General features: G+C 37.2%; 1 protein-coding gene across 3 annotated transcripts in view; it reads right to left on the bottom strand.

Moving 5' to 3' along the window:
* The window catches only part of LOC5564397 (growth arrest-specific protein 8 homolog), a 30,873-nt gene extending 10,085 nt beyond the window's left edge, over nucleotides 1-20,788 (bottom strand). Inside the window, exons 1-2 of one of the 3 annotated variants that reach the window (XM_021844249.1) lie at nucleotides 20,545-20,788; nucleotides 20,281-20,449 (exon numbers count right to left, since the gene is read on the bottom strand). In XM_021844249.1, the coding sequence (XP_021699941.1) occupies nucleotides 20,281-20,283 (3 nt within the window). In that variant the 5' untranslated portion in view covers nucleotides 20,284-20,449; nucleotides 20,545-20,788. Of the gene's footprint in view, nucleotides 1-20,280 lie in introns of all 3 variants that reach the window. The other 2 variants (XM_021844258.1, XM_021844243.1) reach the window with 2 other exon arrangements.
* Between the last annotated feature and the right edge of the window lie 3,752 nt (nucleotides 20,789-24,540).

Here is a 24,540-nt window from a genome sequence, read left to right as displayed (position 1 = left end):
CTCGTCTCATTCGTTGATTCACTAAACATGGTTGCAACTACAAACAAAAAAAAAGTGGGATTTAAAACTATCACTAAACATGGCAAGAATGGAAGAAAGGACGTTTCTCCGGAATGTGAACTTTCTTCCAAGGGTGAAATGGATAATGATAAGTGAATCGAAATGAGCAATCAGTTCGATGCTCTAGACAAATTTCACGAACACCAAATCGAAGCAGTCTCTAGCCCAGGCTCGGCTCTTTGATTCAAGTGAGGAAGCAAAGAGTGTCGCCTATCGTGGTCAGTTGTTCCGAATTTGCGGGATTTATGCAGGAGATCTTGAACTCCATTAGGGGAATCAAGGTCTCCTTCCAAATCGCAAAGAAAGGAGACTGTCGCGTTTTGCCGGAAACTCTTAAAGATCGCAAACTTCTTCTCAAGCATCTTGAAGAGAAGAAGCACATTTGAGAACGTGAGAACTATTATCAAAAAAAATCAAAAATATGAAAGCTCCTGGCGATGATGGAATTTTCTACATCCTCATCAAGAAACTTCTAGAAAGTAGCTTATCATTCTTAGTTGATATATTTAAGAAATGTTTTCAGTTGGCATATTTTCCTGACAAATGGAAGAATGCTAAGGTTGTACCAATTTTAAAACCGGACAAAAATGCTGCAGAAGCTTCTAGCTCGAAAGGCCAATCTTGCTCTGTAGGCAACACTAGGTCACATCAGCATTGAATTCACCATACAGAGCGCCTTGAAATAGAAATGTTGCATTGAATTCATGCTGTGCTCCATTCATTCACGCTCATTTCGATTTCAATATCCCCACAAATGTAGTAAAAGGTCGGTATGCATTAGAACTATGCCAAGGCTTCTGCCCTGCATCTCCTCATTAGAGGCCAATCAACTTCACTTTCCGGAGTTGGTTGATCGAGCGTAACCATAGCACTGTTTGGTTGGCGGTGTGAAGGCTGAGGGTTTGCCACTGGAAATGCAACAATTACGAATTGATTCTTCATTCTACCTAAAAGGTCCTTACGGAACCTGAACACCAACTAGTCGAAAATCTAGCAAGTGATTGTTAGTAATACTTTTATTCTTAATTTCAAAATTTTTTTGTGAGAAAGGATTAGGTTTATAACACGAATACAATTACTTGAAAAAGTAGAACATGCATATAAACGTAAAATTCTAAAGCAAACTAAAAATTCGACTCAATCGGCATGTGCCAATCAACATCATAAACTACTTCAGATTTTGCCGGAGTAAGCTTTGTGTTGCACTGAATTAGATTAACGCAATTAAACAAATCGAAAAACCGCCAATTCTGCGAACTCTAGCGATTGCAACCGGCTCCGGTCCGGTGGAAACAGAATCCGACCGACAACGTCATTGTCATATAGGTACTCTTTCCGTGGCAAGGACACATATGTCCACGGCCTCAAACACAATGTATGCATGCATCGTTCGTTACGACCTTTCACGATAAAAGTCATGCACCGCTACAACGTTGCTCTAGTACAGAGGTTTCCAAATCAGGGCGCAATCCACTTATTAATAGAAAATCAAAACTTTGTGTTGACAAATTTTCAGGCCAGCCATGTTGTATGCTGCACCAATATGGGCTAGCTGTTGTAATATTAGAAAGAAAGCTCTGCAGAAGTCTCAAAATAAAATTTTTAAAATGATCCCAGAGCTCCCTCCTTAGTATAGTATTAATGAATTACATAGAATATCCAATGTTGAAACATTGGAACAAATGTCGAATAAAATGTTGCAATCTTCGACAAACGCGTTATATATCTAGGTTAAGTTAAGTTAATGTAATTGAAAGCGTTTTTTTCTCTTATAAGCAGGTGAAATCAACTAAACTGTAAATATTCTGACCTGCTACGGCAAATGAAATGTAATATGTTGTTAACAAAATGTTAATAAAATCTTAAATTTGTTTTACTAAATTAGGATGATAGTGTTTTCTAATAACACAGAACACCTAGATATAAGAAATGAATGTAATGTTTAGCATAATACTAAAAAAGATTAAAAATAAATAATAAATAGACTGCATCGTGCCTGCTCTCGTGTTGTGCATACACAAATTCTTTCTAATCTGGGGAAAAGTTGATCACTATTGTACAATTTTTTGTTACATTAAGATAGTAGAAGCATTAACCTTAGAATGCTAATGTCGCTGCTGTTCATGTTACCAACATCTAGTTTGCCACGAATTGACAGCGTGAGTACCGGGCATCAAAGTGCCAGGTCAATTTTCAAAACCAAAACAACGACTTAGTATTGAACAAACTATGAAAAATCACAATTTAAGGTAATAATAATTAAAATCAGTTTTGTTACAACAACGCCACTAGCGTTCTACTACTAATATTTCTATTATTAAGATACACTGGCGCGATAATCATTTAACAAACCAAGTTTTAAAATAAAGGTTGTCCTGATTTAGAAAACAACGGACATTTTTTTGCAATTCGTGTATTTGATCATGTAAAGTCTGTTTCAATTAAAATTTTTCCTCAAAAAATTAATGATTTCTCCTAGAGGTAAAAATGTGCAAAGATCATAGCAAATCCATAGAAAAATTATAACAAAAAATATTTCTCAGCTTTTCAGATATGGTATGACAGCTGGCTAAGGCGAGGTGCAACCTCACACGGAAAAACCATTTTACCTAATTTTTGAGTTGACTTTAACCAAGTTTAAGTATATCGATTATTCTCTCAACCCAAATTCTCTCGGTATTCTCTCTCTTCCCCACCAATGTTGTTAAAAATAGGGATCTGACCCTACCCAATGGGGGAAGTTTGGCCCAATAAGCCAAATTTGGGTAAAATGAATTATTCTTAAGCTTGGGTTGAATGAACTCAATTTTACGTTGAATCAAACCAAATTTAAGTAAATTTTTCTTATGGCTTTAAAGGTAAAGTACCTAATGGAGGCCTTGGAAATTTAGCCAAATTTGGGTTATTGGGCTCCGTAGTTTTGCGTTGAAACAACTCCAATTTGAGTAGATCCGCGTTGCCGTGCACGGGACCTTCGTTCGATTGGGTGGTAGTCATTTGGCATAATAATCGTTTGCCAGAATTGTGGTTTGGCATAATAGTTATTTGGCATAATAAGTTTGAAACCAAGGATTTATCAAGATGACATTCGTTTTTACGTTTCTTTCGAATCCCACTGACGACATCAGGCTTATTTTTTAGTCGATTGATACAAAAATGACACTTTATTCAACAATGCTCTTGAATTAACTAAAGCATATTAGGAAAGTAATTGCCAATAGTATTTTATTATTTATCCCGAAATTACGCTTCTTTATAATTTAAGTTAATCTTTTGAGTTGCGCTATTGGAATAAATGTTTGCACTGAAGATTTTGATGTATTTAGCACAAACTTACCAACAAACATTGGAATTCTTACGAAATATGATGTAACCATAATTATAGGAATAACAACCGTTGGTTTAAAATTTGAATAAATTTCACCATATGTTATTCATAAGCTGTTCTTAGGAGCTATTTTTTGTTGTTTCTAACTGATATAAGGGCGGTAAAAGACAACATTGATCTGCTCATGTTATCTGCGAAAAAAGATGTCAATTACTGCAGTTTCCTTCTTTTACCAAGTAATTTTCATCGAGTGTTACTTCCCAACTGGGACAGAGCTTGATTCGCAGCGTAATGTTCTATGAGCGTTCCCTTAATTATCAACTGCAAACTTTCTCTGCCATTTTAGGGTCTGTCTCAATTACGTTGTTAAAATAAGTCCGAACTTAAATTTGACAGCTCGGAAATTATTTGCCTTCTGATTTCGATCTAGCAAAAACAAGTCTGCTTCAGAAGAGACTTATTTTTGACAGATCGTGCTACTGACAAATAATTTCTTGGCCTATCTTGCTGCATGGGAAATTCCTTTAACCCTTTGGGGCCGGCGCGGTCATATATGACCGCAGTACAAAAAAGGCTGTAAAAAAAGAACCAATGAACAAATGTATATACTGTCTTCGGCAAAGTTGTCCCAAATATACTCTTTTATCAGAGAAAAATATGAAGTATATGCTTTTATGACCTAATTGACAACCTAGAACATCCTGAACATCCTGAAGTTTGGAAAATTGAACTATAAGTATATACGAAGCGTGAAATGCTGTTTGTGAACATAAATGATGTTCAGGCTAGATAATACAGAATTACTCTTTTAACGAAACACTTGCTTTGCTATGTCCTGGGATGTTCTAGGACGTCCAAACTGTCCTGAAGCACACTCTTTGAAATCTACAACCGTAACAGTAATTGTTCGGGTTAAAAACAATAACATTACAAATTCAAATAGAATCTACCAACCTCTAAGAATCTCAAGAGCTATTTCAAGGAACGTTTGGGATATTCCAGGCCCTCCAAATTACCCTGAAGTTCAGAACTTCAGGCCTACACTTGTTCCAGTAGTTATTCTCGCTAAACTGAGTGAAGTTATATAATCTACAATGTTTACTGAACCTTGTCACGGATCAAAAGGCTACTTCAAGAAACGTTTGAGGTATTCCAGGCCCTCCAAATTACCCTGGAAATCTGAATTTCATGTCTACATTTATTCCAGTAGTATTTCTTGCTAAACTGGGTGAAGTTATATAATCTACCATGTTCACCGAACTTTTGCACGTATCAATAGGATGTTATAAAGAACGTTTGGAGTATTCCGGGCCCTCCAAATTACCCTGGAGTTCAGAGCTTCAGGGCTACACTTATTCCAGAAATTTATCTCGCTAAACTGAGTGAATTTATAAAATCTTTCCTGTTCACTAAACCTTCTCATGCATCGATAGGCTGTTTCAAGGAACGTTTAGGATATTATAGGTGCTCCAAATTACCCTGGAGTTCAGAACTTCAGGTCTACACTTATTCCAGTTTTTTTTCTTGCTAAACTGAGTAAAGATATATAACTTACCAAGTTTACTGACCCTTGTCATGGATCAATAGGCTAATTCAAGGAACGTTTGGGGTATTCTAGGCCCTCCAAATTACCCTAGTGTTCGTAACTTCAGGTTTACATTTGTTTCAGTAATTTATCTCACTAAACTGAGTGAAGTTATATAATCTAACATGCTCACTAAACCATCTCATGGATCAATAAGCTCTATCAAGGAACGTTTGGGATATTCCAGGCCCTCCAAATTACCCTGGAGTTCAGAACTTCAGGTCTGCACTTGTTCACGTAATTTATCTCGCTAAACGGTGAAGTTATAAAATCTAACATGTTCACTGAATTTTCTCACGGATCGATTAGCTGTTTCAAGGAACGTTTGGGGTATTCCGAGCCACCCAGATTACCCCGGAGTTCAGAAATTCAGATCTACAATTGTTCTAGTAATTTTTCTTACTAAACGATGAAGTTATTTAATGTTCACTGAGCTTTCTCACGAATCAAAAAGATATTTCAAGGAACGTTTTGAGTATTCCAGGCCCTCCAAATTACCCTGGAGTTCAGAACTACAGGTCTTCTCTTGTTCCAGTAATTTTTCTTTCTAAACTGAGTGAAGTTATATAATCTACTATGTTGACTGAACCTTCTCATGGATCAATATGCTGTTTCAAGGAACGATTGAGGTATTGCAGATCCTTCAAAATTTCCCCAGGACTTCAGAACTTCAGGTCTACTATTTTTCCAGTAATATTTCCTTCTAAACTGAGTGAAGTTATATAATCTACCATGTTCACTGAACCTTCTCACAGACCAATTGGCTATTTCAAGGAACGTTGGTGATATTCCAGGCCCTCCAATTTACCCTGGAGTTCAGAACTTCAGGTCTACCCTTGTTTCAGTAACTTTTCTCGCTAAACTGATCAAAGTTTTCCCTTTGGGGCCGGCACGGACCGCAGTCGAAAAATGGCTGTATAAAAGGAACCAATGAATAAAATTTACTGTCTTCGGAAAAGTCCTTGCAAATATACTTCCCTGTCAGGGAAAAATTTTAGGTGTATGCCTTAATGTCCTACTTGGCAACCTAGAACATCCTGAACATGCAGAAGTTTGACAAATAGAATAATTAGTATAAAAGTAGCTTAAAATGCCTTTTGTAAATACAATTGATGTTCGTACTTGGTAATACATACCTATTATGTCAAGAAAAACGCTGCTTCACATGCTTTTTCATGTCCTGGGATATTCTACGACGATCAGACTATCCCGAAGCTCAATTCTCGAAATTTACAGCAATAGTTGCTTGCGCTAGAAATAATCAGCGATGCCAAATTTCTTTGGAAATCATTCCGTAGACGAAAAGTGATAAGCGGGGGGAGAGATCCCCGGCATTGAAATTCCGTAGATTTCCATTGGAAAAATCCGTAAATTACCGTAGAATAATGAGAATTTCCGTAGCTTTCTGTAGAAAATATACATTTTCCGTAGAATTATCTTACGGATCCGTAGAGAGTGCTCAATTCCGTAGATCTACGGAAATTTTCGTAGATCTGGCAACGCTGCAAATAATAATATTTTCAACTCAAACGGAATTTATTGACCTCTGAGAATCTCAAAAGCTTTTCCAAACTGTCCTGGAGCTCAGAACTTCAAATCTGCCCTTGTGGCAGTGTTATTTTTCGCTAAATAGAGTTCAGTTATATAATCTACCAGGTTCTATAGGGCCCCCATAGCCGAAGCTGTAAAGACGCGGGTATTCATCATGACCATGCTGAGGGTTCCGCGGTCGGTCCAGGATCTTTTCGTAATGAAAATATTTTTGACTGCCTTGGGCATAGAGTAAAGGGTGTCCACGATGAAATTGCCACAAGATTCGCAAAATTCGAGTTTTCATCCGATTGCCATCAAAACTTCAGGGATTGAGAAATAACTATTAAACTTCATTTTACCATTTTACTCGTATTTTATTTACAGTCCATACGTAAATGCCCGCACCTTGGCCTCAACCCCGGCCATGAGATTCTGCACAACCTGTGAATCAACCGTTTTTTGCATGTAAACCCATACTTTCATGGACAACGAAACATATGTGAAGGCCGACTTCAAACAGATCCCCGGCAACCTGTTTTTCACGGCCAAGGATAAGTTCAGCGTTCCGGAGCATGTCCGCACTCAGAAGAGGTCCAAATTTGCGAAGAAATTCCTGGTTTGGCAAGCCATCTGCACGTGCGGGAAGCGGAGTGCACCTTTCGTGACCTAGGACACGATGAACGGACAAGTGTACATGAAAGAGTGCCTCCAGAAGCGGCTGCTCCCTCTCCTGAAGGCCCACAACGTCCCAACAATCTTCTGGCCGGATTTTGCCTCATGCCACTACTCCAAGGACGTGCTGAAGTGGTGTGCGGATAATAAGGTCAATTTCGTGCCGAAAATGTTCAACCCTTCCAACACTCCGGAGCTCCGCTCCATCGAGAAGTACTGGGCGATTATGAAGCAGCACCTTCTTACACACTTAAATTATTTTGCCGACCTCAGCAAACGGATTGCCGAGAATCCAACAGCTGAGATTTCGGTAAAGAAAAATTGCCGAATCTCGGTAAACTTTTTACCGAAATATCGTTAAAATTTTACCGAATCTCGGCAAACCAAATTTTTTACCGAGATTTCGGCAAACGTTACCGAGATTCGGTAATGGTTTACCGAAATCTCGGTTAAAGTTTTGCCGAGATTCAGCAAATATTTTACCGAGATTCGGCTGTTGGATTCTCGGCAATCCGTATTACCGATGTCGATTTCGGAAATTAAGTGTGTAAACGACCTAAGGTAGTGAAGACAGTCGAGGAACTGAAGAAAGTATGGGTTCACATGCAAAAAACGGTTGATTCACAGGTTGTGAAGAATCTCATGGCCGGGGTTAAGGCCAAGGTGCGGGCATTTCCGTATGGACTGCCATCTGTTGCAAGAACCGCGCGAAGCACTGTCTGCCATGATGGATTTTAGTTGACATTTGCCTTACACGCACACTACTACACGAATTGCCTGTAAGTTTTGTTCGCATCATTCAGCAACGTGTACACCAGTGATTCCCAAAGTGGGCGAATTCGCCTCCCTGGGGGCGATTTTCAGGCTCAAGGGGGCGAAAATTTTTAAAACAGGATTTGGGGGGCGAAAAATTCATAAAGGGGGCGAAAAAGCTAACACGGGAACATTTGAAAAAATACATACATACAGGTTAACCAATTCCAAACTTTAGTAAAGTCCAGGGCTATTTTACCTTAGATTGTTATATTTCTAATCATGGTCATTTTGAAATTATGATAGACACTTGATGATTGTCAAACACAAAATGTTAGTGTTCTGCATTTAGGTATTTTAATATCATGTGAGTTTTAAGAATTTTCACAAGGTCGGCATGATTAGTCACAGATAACATTTAAATCTCACACCATATTTTGGATGTACAAAATATGTGTCTGAGATTTTTTTGCAAATGCCCGATATTTTATATAAGGAATTTGCAATATTTTATATAAGGAATTATTTTGCAAACAAAATCAATGCAGTTCACTCAAATATGACATATTCATGTGAAAAGAAGTGGGTTTGCTTAGAAAACATTGCATTTGGGGGACGGATCTGGAGTAGTGGTTAGAACACACGCCTCTCACGCCGAGGATCTGGGATCAAATCTCTTCCCCGAGATAGTCACTAAAAAATTTCAGTGACGACTTTCTTCGGAAGGGAAGTAAAGCCGTTGGTCCCGAAATGAACTAGCCCAGGGCTAAAAATCTTGTGAATAAAGATAGAAAAAAAAACCATTGCATTTGGTTCTATTTTGGAGAGTTTCGCCCCCAACTATGCCTATGTATACATTACATTTAAATAACTAAAACTGGGCAGAACTTGTATCGAAGACTGATTCAATAGCCTGTAATGCACGCAAGGAATTGTTAAAATTGCTATTACAAATTAATGTCCTGTAAATCATTTCTAATGAATGTGGGTTATCGATATCAAAAACATTTTTTTAAATGTGCGTAAGAGTTATTGTATTACGATTCTAAGGATATGCGAGTCGAGGATAAATTATGGTGCACAGCGCTGAATTAAATAATTGAATCACAAATCAGGGGGGCAATTTCAGATAAATACAGCTCTCAGGGGGGCGAAAGTTGAAAAAGTTTGGGAAGCACTGGTGTACACTATCAAAAGTCAAAGCGGTCGAACACTAGCGCCTCTGATGGAACGATCGCGTCGGTCAAATGAAATTCAAATTTATCGTTAAACGCATGTACCATGAGCTTCTCAAGAGTGTTTCGTCTGTTTGTCTGTGACAGTACAGTAGTGACGCCTCTACACGGATAGTCGTGTTGCACGATTGCAAAAAAGAAGTAGAGCTCGAGATTTGTATGAAGATTACCGGATCTTTTCGTAAAGGAAAGAGTCTTGACTTCCTTGGGCACAGAGTATGGGCGCATGCCTGCCACACGAAATATCCATGCAAAAAGGTCATTAGCTGAGAAAGATCTCAGGTAATAAATGTGAAAGAGCTAAACTAACACTAAGCTGAGAAGCCAGCTTCCTCCCAGTGGGAACGATATGCCAAGAAGAAGATTCGTCGACAAACACATATATTCAAAACGTGTTTCTACTCGTTTACGCATTTCGACTCTACTGACGTTTTCACAAATTGTTCTCAAACAAAAGGTGAAAAGCAGGGGGGTTGAAAATAGTATATTTTTACGTGACATAATTTATGGATGCTTCCCAATAGATGCCGCTAATTATGACTGGAAACTTTGTCGAATACACCATGTTTCGGAAGTGCTTCGTTTCGTGGTTATTAATTCATTACCACTAAATCCTGATTCTCATCGCGTTGTAGATCTTATGTACTGAACATCCCGACAAGTTAGATAATCTAGAACATTCGAAATGATCTGATAATATTTGCTGAACACTCAGAAGGTTCAGAATATACGGTAGATTACAGTTCATCACCTTGTATGATGAACAAGTTTGTTATTACATGCATAGACTTCAAGTTATGAACTCAAGAGCAGTTTGGAGGACCTAGCACCTCCCAAAAAAATATTTGTCATCATTTCTTGTTATGTTTAGCATTTTGAGCACCAAAACTATTGAAAGGCGTTCAAAAAACTGTATAATAGTTCTTGGAAAAAAATCAGGCCCCAAAGGGTTAAGGAACCACCCAAGAAAGCGCTATTTTCTGATCGCAATACGCAGTTTAAAAGAAATGTCAATTCAAACGGGAATTGCTGTAGAAAATTTCTGCAATGAATCATCGAGAATTTTCTTCAGCGATTCTTTTTCAGCAGGAAATCAGCCTTTATTAATCATTGGCACTTAGCTGATTGGTTTCATTTGCATAACTTTTCCCACAAGCATTGGATTGCTTCGTGGTCTTGGGCAATGTTCTTCATCATAAAATTACATATCGTGGTCTGCGTTCTAATTTATTGCAGAAGTCGATGACGATTTTTCTTTGCAAAAGTGAGTTTTACCATAATGAATTGCATTCTAACTTATAGTTTAACCGATCGAGGTGAAATTTCACACAGTTGCAATAGGATCCAAATCGGACCTGAAAAGTGGGTTGGATCGAGAATCTGAATTTTATCCACACTAATAATTTGTTAAAAAAATCGTAATTCTTTTAGGGGGTGGGGGATATGTAATCTTCTGTATGACGCCCTAGATAATAAAATAAAATAGCAGTATTGTCGCTCAAATTAAAAATATCTTTGTGGAAAAGATTTTGTGACATTCCAGCACGTGTTTCATGAACATTGCTTCAATTTTGAAGAAAAATATCTGGTTTAGAGCATTTGTGAAACGTTGATAATTATTTTCGTTTTCTTTAGAGTATTTATAATATTTGCCCTCTCAAGAATTTTGCGCTCACACTGGTCATGCAATAATACAGCACAAAACGTAGAAAACTTCATTTCGCGGTCTCTTTTCTGGCTTCACACTAATGACATTACCAAAAACCATTATGAATACGTGAAGATTTTCTTTGATTCTGACGAGACATTCATAACATATTTGTCCACTACGCATCCTGTAAATCAGTAATGATTATTATCCAACAGCAGCCACAAACTTGTAAAGGCAGAAAATAAGTTTAAGTAAATACACAAATTAGAAACTCGACAATGCGACAATATTTTGTGTTAAACTGCTTATACTTGGGGTTGAAATTTCCTAAATCGGCAACGATTGCGAAATAGGGGGTTCTGTAGCCTTGAGGTTACGCTTCCGCTTCATAAGCGGAAGGTCATGGGTTCGATTCCCAGCCCCTCCACAAAAATCCGTCCAGCCACCAGAAGACGCCTCACGGAGCACATCCATCCTCCGTCAGTATCAGATGGTGACTGAGACAAACTGACCCTCTTCGCAGGCAGCTAGCCTCACTCACGGCATAAAAATTAACAAGGCAGTCTCTTTACTGATGTAAATATCAAGTTTCATTGTAAACATGTGACGTCACTCCTATCGTACCATATACCTTCCGGACCACTAGATCATTTTTTTCAAAAATTTGTTCGAGGTGGATAGGAATGACGTCGTCAAGTAGCTGTCAGTTTTCGGAATATATCACCTTCTTAATTTTAGTACACCGTGGCCTCACTAATAGCAGAGCTCTCTCCTACCTGTTCGGTGTGAGAGTGAAAAGAGTAGGAGAGAGTGAAACTAGATGTAAATATAGATAAGTTGAAAATAGATCTGTATCAATAAAGCAGTTACAGATCAACTGAGTCCGGCACAGTAGTGGCCACGAGCACGGAGTGCCATAAAAAAAAAAGAAAAAAAACGATTGCGAAATGGACCAGACAAACATTAATTGGAGGGGAAATAATTTCCGAACTGTCAAATTTAAGTTAAAGTTAATACTTTAACATATGTATATCACAACAAGCTCAAAGATACTCTATGTTCTGAGATGTAGAGGAAATTATTATTCCGAATTGATCTTCCACCAGAGCCGTCACGACTTTTAATAAGTTATGCTCTCTAATGTAACAACTACTTTTGACATCCATGGCTTGGCAACCCGAATAAAAAATACAATACAAAAACAATATAACGTATTGTAACAGTACCATTCAATATATTGGAAATACAATACAGTATATGTAAAATGACAATACAATTATAGTACAATATATTGTTTTGAACAGTTCACTGTATGGTATATGAGATTTTTGCAATATAATGTATGGGTGGTTAAGTATCGTAACAATACAAATATAGATATTTTCTCATACAAACATTTTGAAAATACAATACGATATAATGTTCATGTATTGTCTTGATTAGCAATTCGTGTATTGTTGTACAATTTAAAAACAATTCAACGAACTGTATCATGGTTGCATTCGTCGTTACAGCTAATGTCAAGTGACTTCTAAAAAACTACTTATTTTCACTTTTTGAATATTTTTCACCCAACATTTCTTGCTTTCTGAACTTGTTTTGTTTATTTCTTTCAGCAAAGCTACATAGAAAAAAGCAACAGTTGTTTTACGCGAAAATAGGAATTTGACCAAAATTGTAAGGTATAAAACCAATTAAAAACAATACAATGTTCTGTTACAATATATTATATTGTTTTTGAATTGTATATCCAAACAAGAATAATATTGCTTCGACATTCAATTACAATACGCTGTATTGTATCCAATACGTTATATTGTACATTAATGGTTTATTCCATTCACTGAATGATACGTTTTTATCCGGGAAATCTCTGAACGAACACCACCACCAACACCACAACCAACACTACAACCAACACCACCAACAATTTTTGCTATGGGCTCGTTGGTGTTGATCTCGGTTAAAATATTCAAAATATAGGGTAACTGGGGGTAAAACGCGCCCTCTAAGGAAGGAAGCGTTTTTAGCTATGAAGAACATTATTAAAAGCTTTTTTTAATTCATTATCTCATAGACAAACATGTTTGCTATCAAATAGTAGAAACAGCCATCCATTTCCTTTTATCTGGAGTTAATAAATCAATTTTTATAAATGCCTGATCTTGGCGCTAATCGTTCGCCCGCACGCATGCGCAATCATGCTTGCAAATACGTTGCATACATAAGGGCGTTTAATCAGATGTTATTGTTCGATTATAGTATACATGCTGATTCAAAAAATGTGCATTTGTAAGGTTCAGATTGGCACGTAACTACAGCTTAGCATTACGTTAGCTGGAATTTGAATTCAAACGGCTGTTTTGGTGTTATGAAATAGGTGTGGCCGTTTTGCCCCACGAGTTGATTAAAGTTTAAGTCCTTCAATACGCTTTTCAAGGATAAATTCAACACTTTTTTCGCATGGAATACGAACTATGGGAGTGCACAAGTCGATTCTCGGTGATATTTTCAAAAGTTTTGTTGTTTATCGACCTGGAAAATGGCCTTGAAAATAACACAAAATTACAACGAAAACACTTAAAAATATACGTAGAGAAGCATTTTAATACATTTTCCGTTATCTCGGGTGAAAAACAGCGTCCCAAAGCACGTCGTTCGTTCAAAACAAGGGTGGCGCGTTTTACCCCAACGGCGCATTTTACACCCAGTTCCCCTACCGATATTCAAAGAAAAAGTTTGTATATTTTCAGAGGTGTGATCACGGTGCTCCCCTGACCGTTTTTATCAGAAAAAAAAAATCTCCATCAAATCTGTGCTCACCAGTAGTTTTCTATAGCTTTTGTGAATAGTGAGTTCATTGCTCCACCAAACTGTCCAGAATGTTGTTGTATAAAACTAATTTATTTACATAATGAAATTGGCTCCGTAATGCCTTTATAGCGCTTGAGCCTATGAAAAATCAGTCAATTGTGAAATATTTTGATAGCATGTAAGTGCAATGTGTCATTGAAAATATTTGAACACGCTTACCTGTATTAGAATTCCTAATTAAGCTTTTTAAAATTTTTTGATTTTATAGTTAAACTTCAAAAAGGGCTTACCTTAAAATTTAGACGATCATCTCATCACAAATAACTTAACACACCTACTTTTAATCAAATTTTGATGATTTTTTTCTTCTGATGATCACGGCCAATAAAAATCCGTTTAAAAATCCCAGATTTCCCACGCTATGTCCAAACCAGCAGATTCTGTAAATTTAATGTACCTCAGATTTTTTTCCGCTAGAGTTCAGTATTTGGGTTATATTTTCATAATCGGAAGGTTTTAAAATCCATCGGTGTAATTTTGATTTTTTTTCACTTTTCAGCTATTTTTTCATACACAGTCCATGAAAATCAGATTTTCCTACGCATTTCAGCCCATACAAAATGTATGGACAAATTTCATCGATAGAATATTTTAAAACCTTTCGATTATGAAACTATAAACCAAATACTGATCTCTAGCGGAAAAAATCCGAGGTATATTCGATCTTCATAATCTGCTGGTTTAAACATAGCGTGTTTCCTTTGAATTTATACTATCAAAAGGTCGTAGCTTCAAAACGCACCTCACGATTTTATTTAAATTTTGCCCAGGCATGCTGCTTAGCTATAGAAAACGACTGGTGAGCACAGATTTGATGGAGATTTTTTTCTGATAATAATGGTCAGGGGAGCACGGTGGTAATATATTGTTTTTAAATCTGCTCATTCTAAATCACTGATTATGCCGGGACTTTATGTCAAACGGGGTACAATCGTTCGATTGAACGAATGGAGAAATTCTATTTTTGAATACTTTTTTGTAAACTTGTCCATTTTTTTTTGTCTCAGTGATGTTAAATTTACAAACTGGATGATTCTGATACATTTTCCAGCTGCTCCATCAAAGCACTTCGTTCAATACTGTACATTAGACCTATTCATATTTTCAAAAATGTAAGGAAATCTGCCAGTCAACTAATATTTAGATTTTTCATATTGAAATGAACTTCTGGTCAAAATTTCAATCAATTTGGAGAAAAATTGGATGTGCTTCAAATCAATTATGTATTTTTGGGCTAATTTCAAGCTTTAAAAAATCATAACTACCGAATGGACCACCAAAAATTATTGGAAATACCTCTACACAGTAGTTGATTCAATTCTACGAACTTTTGTAGAACACGATTTTATGATTGGAGCAAGTTTTAACATAGTTTGGTTGAGGTTTGTGCTTCGAGGTTCTTGAAAATCACTATTTTTAGGAAGTGTTCTCTCTAAAACACATACCTGTATGAAAATTTTGGGTTTTTAATTTCCAGGACATGATAACTACGCTTATCTTTAAATCAATCCCGTTGAAAGTTACAAGTTATCTTGCGAAAATAAATTGTAAAAAATAGGAAATTATGAAGCACATATGTAAATCCGCTGTGGGGGAGCAAAAAACTCCATCGTGAGCTTTGAGGAATGTAAAAAATCAACACGTTAGCACTGCTTTTTCTCAGTCGATGATGAAGTTTGTTTTCAAATCGTTCTAAATCGTCAATGAAATGCGATAAAAACAATCATCAATCGGAAAGAAAAAGCAATGCTAACGTGTTCAATTAATTCATTCGTCGGTACATGTGTCATGCGCAATTTAACTATCATCAGGTTGCAATGCAGTGTTCGATCTTTGGGCATTTTTGGTAATTTATTGCCTAAGGTAACATGTAAGCTGTTAACGGTTAATGAATTTATAGCTTTACAATATTCTATTCCCTTTGACTATGCCCTGAAAAAAATAATGCTAATGTATGTTTTTTGTACCATATATATTGGAAAAACTGTGATTTCAGGGTACTGTGGAGAACAAATCTCGATCAAACAATGTTAAAACTCAATTTAATCTTATTAGCGTGTTCGACAAACTTTAACAGAATAGAATTAGCTTTCAAATAGTGGTAATAGCAAGTGGTTTTGACTTTTCAAATGCTAGTTATGATTTTTCAAACCTTGATATGAGCTCAAAAACACATATTTAACTTGAAGCATATTGAAATCTTTATTAAATGAGTTGAAAATTTGACGAGACATTGTTCTTAGCATGAGAATTCAGAATACTTCTTAAACGGTAGATTTCTAGACATTTCTCGAAACCTTATTCAAACAGACTCAAGTAAAAAAAGTATACAGCTTTACTTTATCGATTCTACGTGTTTCACAGGCGAAATTCTACACGTTTCGCTCTAAACAAACTCAATTTTTCACTTTTAGAACCTTTAATTTCCGGATTTACAAAACGACGAAAGTAAGATTTTCAACTTTCGCAACCTAACCACTACTTTCGCCGCTCCGCTGTATGGAGAAACAAAGTGACTTAACCACGAATCAAAACAAAACACTACTTGAGTCGATTTTACACTGGTAGAAAAACGTCGCAAGTAACTGAATAAAACGGCTTATCATTTTGTCATACAAAATTTGTGGGAAATAATAGGAACTCCCTAGTTTTTGAACGCAAGCTCATTGTGTGCAAAATTTAAGCAATGTACACGGCGAAAAAATGTCAAGAAGGTTATTCATTATAAAACAGTTTTAAAAGACAGGTTGTGATTCTTCTGAATTAATTTTCTCAAATCCATATGGAAGTTACTAACGTCGATTTGAAAAAGTAATCGAGATTTGTTCAAATATGAACAGGTCTAGTGTACATACCTATATGGAAAATATCTGACTTCGCACTAATGGATCATGGATCGCACCATTGAAGGTAGTTTTTGTCAATGCTCACCGCATCAAAACAAAGGCGCCACTGTATATGAGATTTAACATTGTGACAGCATTGCTGTCTGTCAAATACACAAGGGTACGGTGGCGCTATCTATGCTTTCCACAGGGAATGTCTGAAAACTCAGTGCAGTGCCAAAAACAAGCGTGCCACTCAGAAATCGATTGTGCGTCTCCCATACTTTGCGAGCAAACTCAAAGCAAGGCGCAGGAGACAATTTGTTTTTGTGTGAGACAAAGCAAAGCACAATCTCTACTCTTTCAGTCTCTTTCATGAAAGCACAAAATCCACTCTAGAATATTTTCAGCAAAGTATGCTTTGAAAGCGAACAAGCTTAATAAGTGCTTTGCAAAATCTTATTGTTGTGGATCTTGACATATTTGGTAATGTCAGAAACATAAGGTGGTGACGAATTATGTTCAACGTGTTTAATAATTTTGACAGTCACATATTAATGAAATGAATTCAAGTGAATTTGTTTATGCGTGTACGAAACGCAAAGAGTGAAAATGAGACAACTCGATACCATGCATCCCAAAGCACATTGCGAGTCAGCACAGCCAGGGTGCAGTCCAGAGAAAAATACTCCTGCACGTCTCTTTCGAATTTTGGGTGCTATCTCGCAGCAGCGCGTGTAGCACCGAAAGAGATTTGAGTCGCACCCCATCCCTGGCTTTCCATAGCGGCCGTTTGGATAATTTTAATGATCCATTTGTAAAAATGATTTTCGCTTAGAGATCATTCATGTTCTACTGTAACTGGGCTGTCAGGGATAAGTTATGAACTCTTTAAAATTTCATCGTACCGTGTACCCCCGCTAATTTGAACGGTACCTCATGCAAACCATGGGTTTTGTTTTTAATTTGAACTTCTGGTTACCCTACGCAGAACGAAAAAACGTGTTTCTGGTCTCCTCATTGGCTGTTTTGTTTTGATTCTGCGTCCCATTCCACAACGTTTCATTTAACTTCATTGTGTTCCATGAGCGTCATTTATACAGTGGCCGCATCCCATACAAATGCTGGCCAAAAGTACAAGTCTCACTCAAAACTTTCAAAAATGCTAATTATTTGCCACACATTAAGGGGTAAATAATCATTTTAGAGCGTTTTCAAGTTATCTTGCACTACCTTTGAAAAATGTCTTATTTTTGGAGGAGCACTATGTTATACACTACTTGACATTCGCACATGGTAAACATGTCAAATATGGTTCGAAATGTCTTCAAAACAAAGCCTGAGATATATTCTTTTGAATGAGACTGGTTGAGAAGATTTGGTCATGATTTAGTACAGAAACTGCAATTTCTATAGAACAACCTTCACGAAATTTGAAAAATTCAAAAGGGTCAACTTCAGCTGACATCTCTCCAGGTCACATGCTGTGAAACATTGAAATATACACCGATTGCTCTGAAACATTGGGGAATAGATGTATCTGTGGGGATTTGCATAGCATAGCATAGCATAGACTGACTGTACATGTCAATGGTTGCTACACCGTGATTGATCGGAACCTAGGACAGGACGTGACAGCTCAACTAAGACTGCCCCGTTGTTTTTCAGTCGATAACCTTGACGATCCTAAATCCAGTGTTACCAGTATCTTTTTTAAGCAAATCATGTGTACATATTTAAATATCAAGACTCATAATCTGATTGTTTCTTGCACGGATCATTCATTTAGTACAATAGAGGATGCTATATTTTTAAAAAATCCGGTCAAAATTCGAAACTGGTGATATGTTTTAGAGATAATTGACATAATTTCCAATATATTGGTTAGAATGGGGTATTTTTTATTCATTTTTGCATTGTAGAAGCTCATTGAACTTTACATCGAATATAAATAGATTTGAAACAAAAAGATTTCATGAAAATTTTTCAAACTTTTACTCGATACCTCCCTAACTCGATGGTCCCTTCAATTTAATGAGAGTGGACTGTATTATGTTTTACACCTAGAGTAATCGGTAGTAATCCTTCTTGGCCGTCGTGTGAAAACCCTCTTAGAAACTCACTAGGTATCACGAATCAAGGTATTTCCAGTTGTTAAACATGGAAAACTGAAAGAAAGCGTGTTTAAGGTGAAACATCTCGGAATCCAAAGATGGCCGACACAATGGTCGACTTGTGACTCTACTCACGTTTTCAAAGGCACAAAACTGGAGAAATAGTTGGCAAACGTTTTTGATCTTCTTATTTTAAGCTTTCTGCTAGTTCACAAAGCCAAAATAAAAAGTGCACTGTCGTGGGATGCTTTTTTCGCGAGATTTGTGCCTTTGAAGTTTTAGTGCAATCTCAGAAGTTGATTCCAAACTGTTTCACCTTAATTGAAACACTCGCTTCCTTCTGAAGGCTGGTTTGCTACTGACAAGAAAAGGAATTGTCTATCTTGATGTGTGGAATTTTTTTTTCCAGAAATTGTTGAGAATAAATGTCTTGACCCATTCAGTCTTTAAGCATAATGTTAAAATGATATCGAGACGAACAAAATATTCGATGAGACAAATTATCCGAGCAACAAAATCGAAGCAGCCTCTAGCCTAGGTTCTTCGAATCAAGCGAGGAATTAAAAAGTGCAGCCAACCGCGCTTATTGTTTCAGAATTGCTGGATGTGGACAATTGTTATTCATTTTTACAGACCTATTTTATTATGGTTCGATTGATCCAGATACAGTGAAACTTCCATGAACCAATGTTCCATGACTCGATATCCACTCAAGATTTGTGAAGATTTTCCTGAGTTCAAATTAACTGTTGCGGTCGGCCCTTTGGAAGGCTTGCTGAAATCGCAGCACATGACGGGTGGAGGATTTGAAAAATATCAAAGAAACATGAGTCGAACATGCTTTGGGCAACTAGAAGAAGATAAATGGCGGTCCTCAAGATATAGAAAATGCTGATGCGTGAATTTGGTGTTGCAGGCACTTAGCTTGACCATTTGAACATTGTCGACGATGCTAGTGACGATGTGCGTAATCTTGCGGCAGCAAAACAAGTTTCTCACTCCTCGCTGTTGGACTTCAGTCTGCCGGAGATTCTGATTATGATTGGCCGCAGGCCGATTGTAAATGGAGCAGTAAAATAGTCTCAGGAAAACTATTTTACTTTACTTTAGTTTACAGCCAGATAGCCTGATGTGGTGGTACTATTGATCGAAGTACAGAAAAAGTCATTGTGGTAAAACTTTTTTTTAAACAAAAATAAGAGTTTCACTGGATTATAGATAATTTGTACCTGATTTTTTTTAATTGTTTCTATAACGATATAAAAATGCCTATGCAAGCTTTCAGAAATCATCATAGGAATATGTTTACTTTAATTTCTTCGTAATCATTGAATGGGACTGATATGCGGGTACTTTCACTATGGGACGCACATGGTTTGGTTTTGTTTTCACATTTCGTCCATACAAAATTACAATTTGGAGTATGATTTTAGAAAATAATCTAAAAATGAATACTATTCATGGAACTAACTCAAAAGTGGCAAAAAATCAAATGGGACTGTTATGCGAGTATGGGCAGACTAGTATGGAATGAAATTTTCTAAAGCAATAGTCGTTCACAGAAAGCACAAGTTTTGGGAACCTCTGATTCGCGCACAACCATCGCCAATAATCAGTCAAGCATCCTCGCAACAAAAAACGCAAACTTACCATTTTTATTGTTCAGCTGCGAGCTGATATTTGCTTATAATCCCGTTTTATTGCACCGTGAGTCCCGTTAGTGTCCTGTTTGCTCTTTGTCCCCACCAGTGGATATCTCCGGGGACCGGCTTTTCGGCTGCTGTCGACGCGCTGTCTAAAAACTGTCCAGCACTAACTCCTGTCGGGCGATGAAGTGAATGCAGGATAGAAAAAAAGCGTCCGTTAAAAATTGTGCACACTTAATTGGACCATATTCAATGGCAGGACACAAACGACGGAACTTCGGTGGATCCGTTATGCGTTCGGTTTGACCAAGAGTAGAAAAATAAATTGATAAATCACATAAATAAATAATCCGTCCGTTGGGACTAATTTGCGAACGCGACGCGTGGTTCTTTCGGTTGTCTATTCGTTCTCTTGTGGCACCCTCACAGAAACGGCACGGAACGTTTTGATAAGTCGATTTTACGGTTCCGCGGACCGACACGGACTAAACCGAGGGCTGAACTGAAATCAGTAGCGCTGTCAACGGTTTGGAACCGTTTATTGATAAAACGAAACTTCCCAGCGGCGGTTGTCATGACGTTGTTAGACGGACTGCGCGCGCTTTTGTTGGTGCTAACACGTGGTTGTTAGAATAGATTTGAAATTAAACAAGTATGAAAGAGGACCAAAATCTGTTCACCTGTTCAAATTTTGTTCTTGGAAAGTAAACGATGTAAACGCCTAGAACCCATCAATAAACTACGTAGACCAATATTGGAACTCTTCAAACTTCCATCCCCCGGCGAAATAATTATTTACTCATCGATTTACATTCGTAGCCACTAGTTAGGCTTTATATCATTATGAAATTTATTTATTATATTATATATTATTTATTTATGTTATTATATCATTATGAAACGCTATATATAGTATATACCGTCATCTTAATAAACCCACCAAAATAATTGAAATTCATATTCAATATATACTTCAGTTTCCACATAATTGAATCTCAAGTAAAACAACCTTTTTGAACAAGTAAATTATCAGTTTGACTGACCTAAATAGGATCGATCCTCAATTTAAAATCAATGATGCTAAAACGTTCACTAGTGTACATTTAAATTATCGTCAATACAACGAGCTAAATATACATCGGCTCAACGTCATAAATCTGAAAGATAAAACGGAAAACCACCCCTCAAAACATCATCTTAACACCTAGAGAATTGAACCCTAAATCAATCAATTGATTTTTGCCCAATGGGAGTGGGCGGAAAACTTTCCGCCTGGATGCCCGCTTCAATCTGGTTGGGTTGCAGTTGAGAAAAGCAGATCCGCCAAGACAAGTCAAAGACAATCCTCATAAACTTTGATGTCCGCCTTTTTTTCCACTCCCTCTTGTCACCAACAAGTCATCACAAAGAAACAAAAATAACAAACCGAGCAACACAATCGTTTTGATTCGATACCCAACGAACCCAAAGCCAATGATCCGGTCTCAAAGATTTTAGCACCCGAAACAGCTTGTTGGATCGAACGGAAACGGAAAAACGTTTCCCCTCCCTTCATTTCCTCCGTAAGTTTGGTTAAATAACGAAGGGATAAAAACCGATTATGTTGGATCTTTTTTGTTCTCTTTCTTTACAACAAGACCAAAGGTTGTCAAAGCAGATCAAGTGCCAGAGGACACTTGTCAGTCGCACTGGGGATTGGTGTATTTGTTTCGAAGCTGTTTTCGTGTTACACTGTGACAATTTTATTTTTGGACTGTCTAGATTTGTATGTACGTAGGGTTTTATAAATCTGTACTTCTAATCTCATATCGTCATTGGCGTAAAAAAGGGGGTGGGAGCAGGGTTGGCCTGCCCCCTCCTCCTCCCCCCCGAAAGTTGGGTTTGGCCCCCTCGTAAAAAAATGGAAGAGAAATGACAATATAGTTAAAACTCGCGTTCAGTATCATACATGCCCTTACGATATTCCACGCGATAAATGCATGTTAAATATAAATTTTATTTATTTATTTATTCTTCTTTGCCTTCAACTCAATGGTTGCACAGGCTGTAGCTTAAATTAATTATCTTATCCTACTTTTAAATGACGTCTTTGTTATGTTAAAATCGAACTTGTCATGTACTTCATTGAAATATCTACAGCAGCTATGGAGAGGATTATTATGACCGTAAAGAGTACGATGCGTTGGTAGATAAAATAACGTATTGTCGCGCGCCCACCAAATCGGAACGCGCGTGTGGGACACGCGCCGTGTGACTTGTTCCCGACATAACTGTCATAATGACATGTGTGGCGATGCATTCTTACGATGTTTATGAACACAGCGCACTATTCAAATTTTAGTCGCGACGCTTGGAGGTCGAGAAAAAATATATTAAAAAAAAATTGTCCTTATCCATGTCGGATCCATAATATTTTGTCGTAGACGACGAACTAGAGCATGGAAATTCATCTGTCGAAGAAGATTTGCGCAGTCTATGTTTCCTGTCAGTAAGTCAAAGCAGAAGATTCGTTGTGCCATAATTCTTCTCGACGTTAACGTGTCCAATCAGCCTGCAACGGTGATCGTAGGGAGGTAATCTGATGGGATCATTCCACGGTAACGCAAAACATAACGCACAAAAGATCGCTGCACCCATTTGATTCTGTCAGCTTGAACTCGATGATACGGTGCCCAGACTTGTACGGCGTACTCCAACATACTGCGAACTACTGCACAGTAGTTCGATTTCATCGCATAAACATCCCGAAACGATTATGTGATCCTTCGTACGAATCCTAGTAAGGAAAACGCTTTCACCGTAGTAGTAGCAATATGCTCATTAAAGTTCATCCTGCTATCGACAATCACTCCAAGATCATTTATAGAACTGACACGTTCAAGTGTTTGAGATGCCACTTCGTATTTTTGATGCATCAGGGAACGTGAGCGTGAGAATGAAATACATTTACCTTTGTCTGCATTTACTTACATGCCGTTGGCGTGACACCACCTCACGATCGTATCCAAATCTCGTTGTATAATACAACAGTCGATACGAGATAGTATCGTTCGGAAGATTTTCAGGTCATCGGCGAAAAACAGTTTTTCTGATTGAATTAGACCACAGAGATCGGCAGTGAACAAAATGAAGAGCAGCGGTCCCAGATGGCTTCCCTGAGGAACACCCGAAGGTATCCTGAAACGGGATGACTTAATTCGCTCTAACGAAGGTACGGTGCTGCCATCTGGAAAAAGTTTACTGTATGCGTGAAGCGTCGTAAATTTAACCCGAAAAGGTATAAGAAGTGAAATTTCAAATGCTTGTATAAAATCAATTACAATAGCTATTTAAATACAGTACATGTTGATAGGCTACTGATGGGCTACATTATAGACACATTATTTTGATTCTTATATTTATTCCTCAATATTCTGCGGATTCTATAGCTTATCATATATCTAACCCCGTACACTTAACAGAAATTAATTAAATTTAGTTTTGAATTTCTTAGAAGCATTTCAAAATTGACTTCCTATGCTTTGTCATGTAAAGAAATCGGAGCTTCACGTATAGGGTCAACTGTGGTAATTCCATCAATTTTGACGAAAGCCCAGCGTTCAGACTTGGGAAGGGGCCGTCCATAAATGACGTAGCATTTTTTCACTGTTTTTTACACCCCCCCCCTCCCCCCTCGTAGCATTCCGTCACAAATGCTGATACCCCCCCTTGGAAAATACGTAGCATATCAAGCAACCCCCCCCCCCTACATTTTTTTTATTTGTTTTCCTTAGCAATTAGGTTAAAACAAAAAATTGGATTTCAAAAGTTCAATACAGATTTTGATATTAATTACTGACTGAAACGTAAGGATAATCTAACGAATAAATGTTTGATTTGCAGTAGCGCTCAAAAGTAATTTGGAAAACAGTTTTAAATGAACTTTCCTGTTTGAGTTGTTGGCTTAATTGTATTACTTTTGCTGTTGTTACCATGAAAAATTAGTTTACAGCTGAAAATATAGAAAAAAGGAAAAATCTTTGATTGGATTGATGAAGCTAACAGTAACGAGTTAGGGTACAATAGATTTTATAATATATTGAAAAGAAATTTAGTTATATCAGAGAATCGTTTTTTAATTATTCGTTGTTAGGAAATAGATTTCAATGAAAATGATCAAGATAAGATATATCTGATTTGAAATGGTCAGGTGCCAGATGTAGAACAGATTACATTTGTAGTATTATTCAACTTTATTGATATTTCAGCTTAACTTCATTATCGT

Source organism: Aedes aegypti, chromosome 1 (assembly GCF_002204515.2).
Source record: "Aedes aegypti strain LVP_AGWG chromosome 1, AaegL5.0 Primary Assembly, whole genome shotgun sequence".
In the NCBI taxonomy this organism is placed as follows: Eukaryota; Metazoa; Arthropoda; class Insecta; order Diptera; family Culicidae; genus Aedes; species Aedes aegypti.
The sequence above is the reverse complement of the archived record's forward strand: the minus strand, read 5'-3'. Positions and strand labels throughout refer to the sequence as shown.